Source organism: Galeopterus variegatus, unplaced genomic scaffold, assembly GCF_000696425.1.
Source record: "Galeopterus variegatus unplaced genomic scaffold, G_variegatus-3.0.2 Scaffold866, whole genome shotgun sequence".
In the NCBI taxonomy this organism is placed as follows: Eukaryota; Metazoa; Chordata; class Mammalia; order Dermoptera; family Cynocephalidae; genus Galeopterus; species Galeopterus variegatus.
The window spans coordinates 29,481-31,444 of NW_007726977.1; the positions used below are offsets into that span (position 1 = coordinate 29,481).

Consider the following 1,964-nt stretch of genomic DNA (forward strand, 5'->3'; position numbering starts at 1 on the left):
GTTCCCACTCACTGGCTGAGCGTGGTGCGGGCGCAACACCGAGGGTTGCGATCCCATTGCTAGTCCCCGGTACGGGCGCGACACTGAGGGTTGCAATCCCGTTACCGGTCAGTAAAAAAAAAAAAAAAAAGACAAAAAGGAAAAAAAAAAGAATGGATAGTTGTGTGCAGAGATAAGATGCATGGATGGAGGAATGACTGTACAAATGAGAAAGCCTGGTTCCAATTCCAACTCTGTCAATAACTATCTGTGTAATAAGTTACTCTATCTTTCTGGGTCTTCTAGTCATATATAAAATAAAAGTGATTAGATTAACTGATATCAGAAAGTTCCTTCTAGCTGCTAAATAAGATAACTGAAACTTAGGGCATGATTTTTTTCATTTTAAGCAATTAGAGAGAGTTTTGTTGGTGGGCATCTATTTTTTGTAACACTGTTGATCACATTTAAGATTTACATGACGCCAAATACTTGACCAGGATACCATCTCCAATCCTAACTTTGTTCCTATATAAAAACATGATTCACTTTGAGATGATGATTTACATGCTTTTTAGAAATGCAGCACTGTGAGGTTTGGACTGAGAGTATCAAACACCAACCTATTGAGGGCAAACTTTAAGTCATTTTTTTTTTCCAACCTATTAAAAAACACATTCCAATCTACTGGTGACATTACATCTTTAAACAGGAAGAATCTAGCAAAAGGCCTTTTGCAAAGTGACAAAACACAATCCTTCATGATATAAAATGTAGCCACTTACCTTTTACTTTTTTATTAAACTTCTTCTGTTTCATTTTTTCTCGGTTTTCCTGTCGAACTTCCTTTGCTTCTTCTAATGCTTCCTGACTACCCCAAACTTCAAGGGACCTCTTCACAATCTACAACACAGAATCCATGTTTAAGTTAGTTGTGATTGAGAGTTACAAAATATTAATAAAGTCATAATTATCAAACCCATCGGTTCCAAAGAATGATCTAACTCAAGTACAAATTTATAAATACTTATTTGAAATTAGGTTTTAAATATTAATGATAAGAAACAACTCTAATATTAAACACATCTATCTGAACCTATGAAATTATGAAACCCTCAGTAAATGTATGCTGAATTAGATTATAAATAGAAAAGTTGTCCTCTGACTGTATTGTCACAGGAATCAACATAATAAGTATTTGTGGTCAGTGGGTTTGATGAATTTTGGCAGCTTACCAAAGAAAAGTTTGTTCCCAGATGAGTCATATCAGATCTAAACATAGGGTCATCTCCAAAAGTCTCCAACCAGAAGAAANCTCTTCACAATCTACAACACAGAATCCATGTTTAAGTTAGTTGTGATTGAGAGTTACAAAACATTAATAAAGTCATAATTATCAAACCCATCGGTTCCAAAGAATGATCTAACTCAAGTACAAATTTATACTTATTTGAAATTAGGTTTTAAATATTAATGATAAGAAACAACTCTAATATTAAACACATCTATCTGAACCTATGAAATTATGAAACCCTCAGTAAATGTATGCTGAATTAGATTATAAATAGAAAAGTTGTCCTCTGACTGTATTGTCACAGGAATCAACATAAGTATTTGTGGTCAGTGGGTTTGATGAATTTTGGCAGCTTACCAAAGAAAAGTTTGTTCACAGATGAGTCATATCAGATCTAAACATAGGGTCATCTCCAAAAGTCTCCAACCAGAAGAAATTACCAATTACTACTACTCATCTGCTCCTGGATCAGTAACAGTTTCCATCTACTTGACTAACTTCCTATCTGTACAATATAAATTTCTTTTGAAAACTGTGGTACCTAAATTACCTAAAAAGTCTTCATTTTACTTTAAAACTTTGTATTATATACCTTTACTCTTTACAATATTTATTTATATTTTAAAAGAATAACTTGGGGCCGGCCCGGTGGCGCACTGGATAAGTGCGCCGCTTGGGAAGCGCGGCGGCG

General features: G+C 34.5%; 1 protein-coding gene across 1 annotated transcript in view; it reads right to left on the reverse strand.

Moving 5' to 3' along the window:
- XPA (xeroderma pigmentosum, complementation group A) overlaps positions 1 to 1,964 on the reverse strand; it is a 25,883-nt gene that overhangs the window by 3,558 nt on the left and 20,361 nt on the right. Inside the window, exon 5 of the mRNA XM_008573023.1 lies at positions 765 to 882. Coding sequence (XP_008571245.1) covers positions 765 to 882 — 118 coding nt within the window. The remainder of the gene's footprint in view (positions 1 to 764; positions 883 to 1,964) is intronic.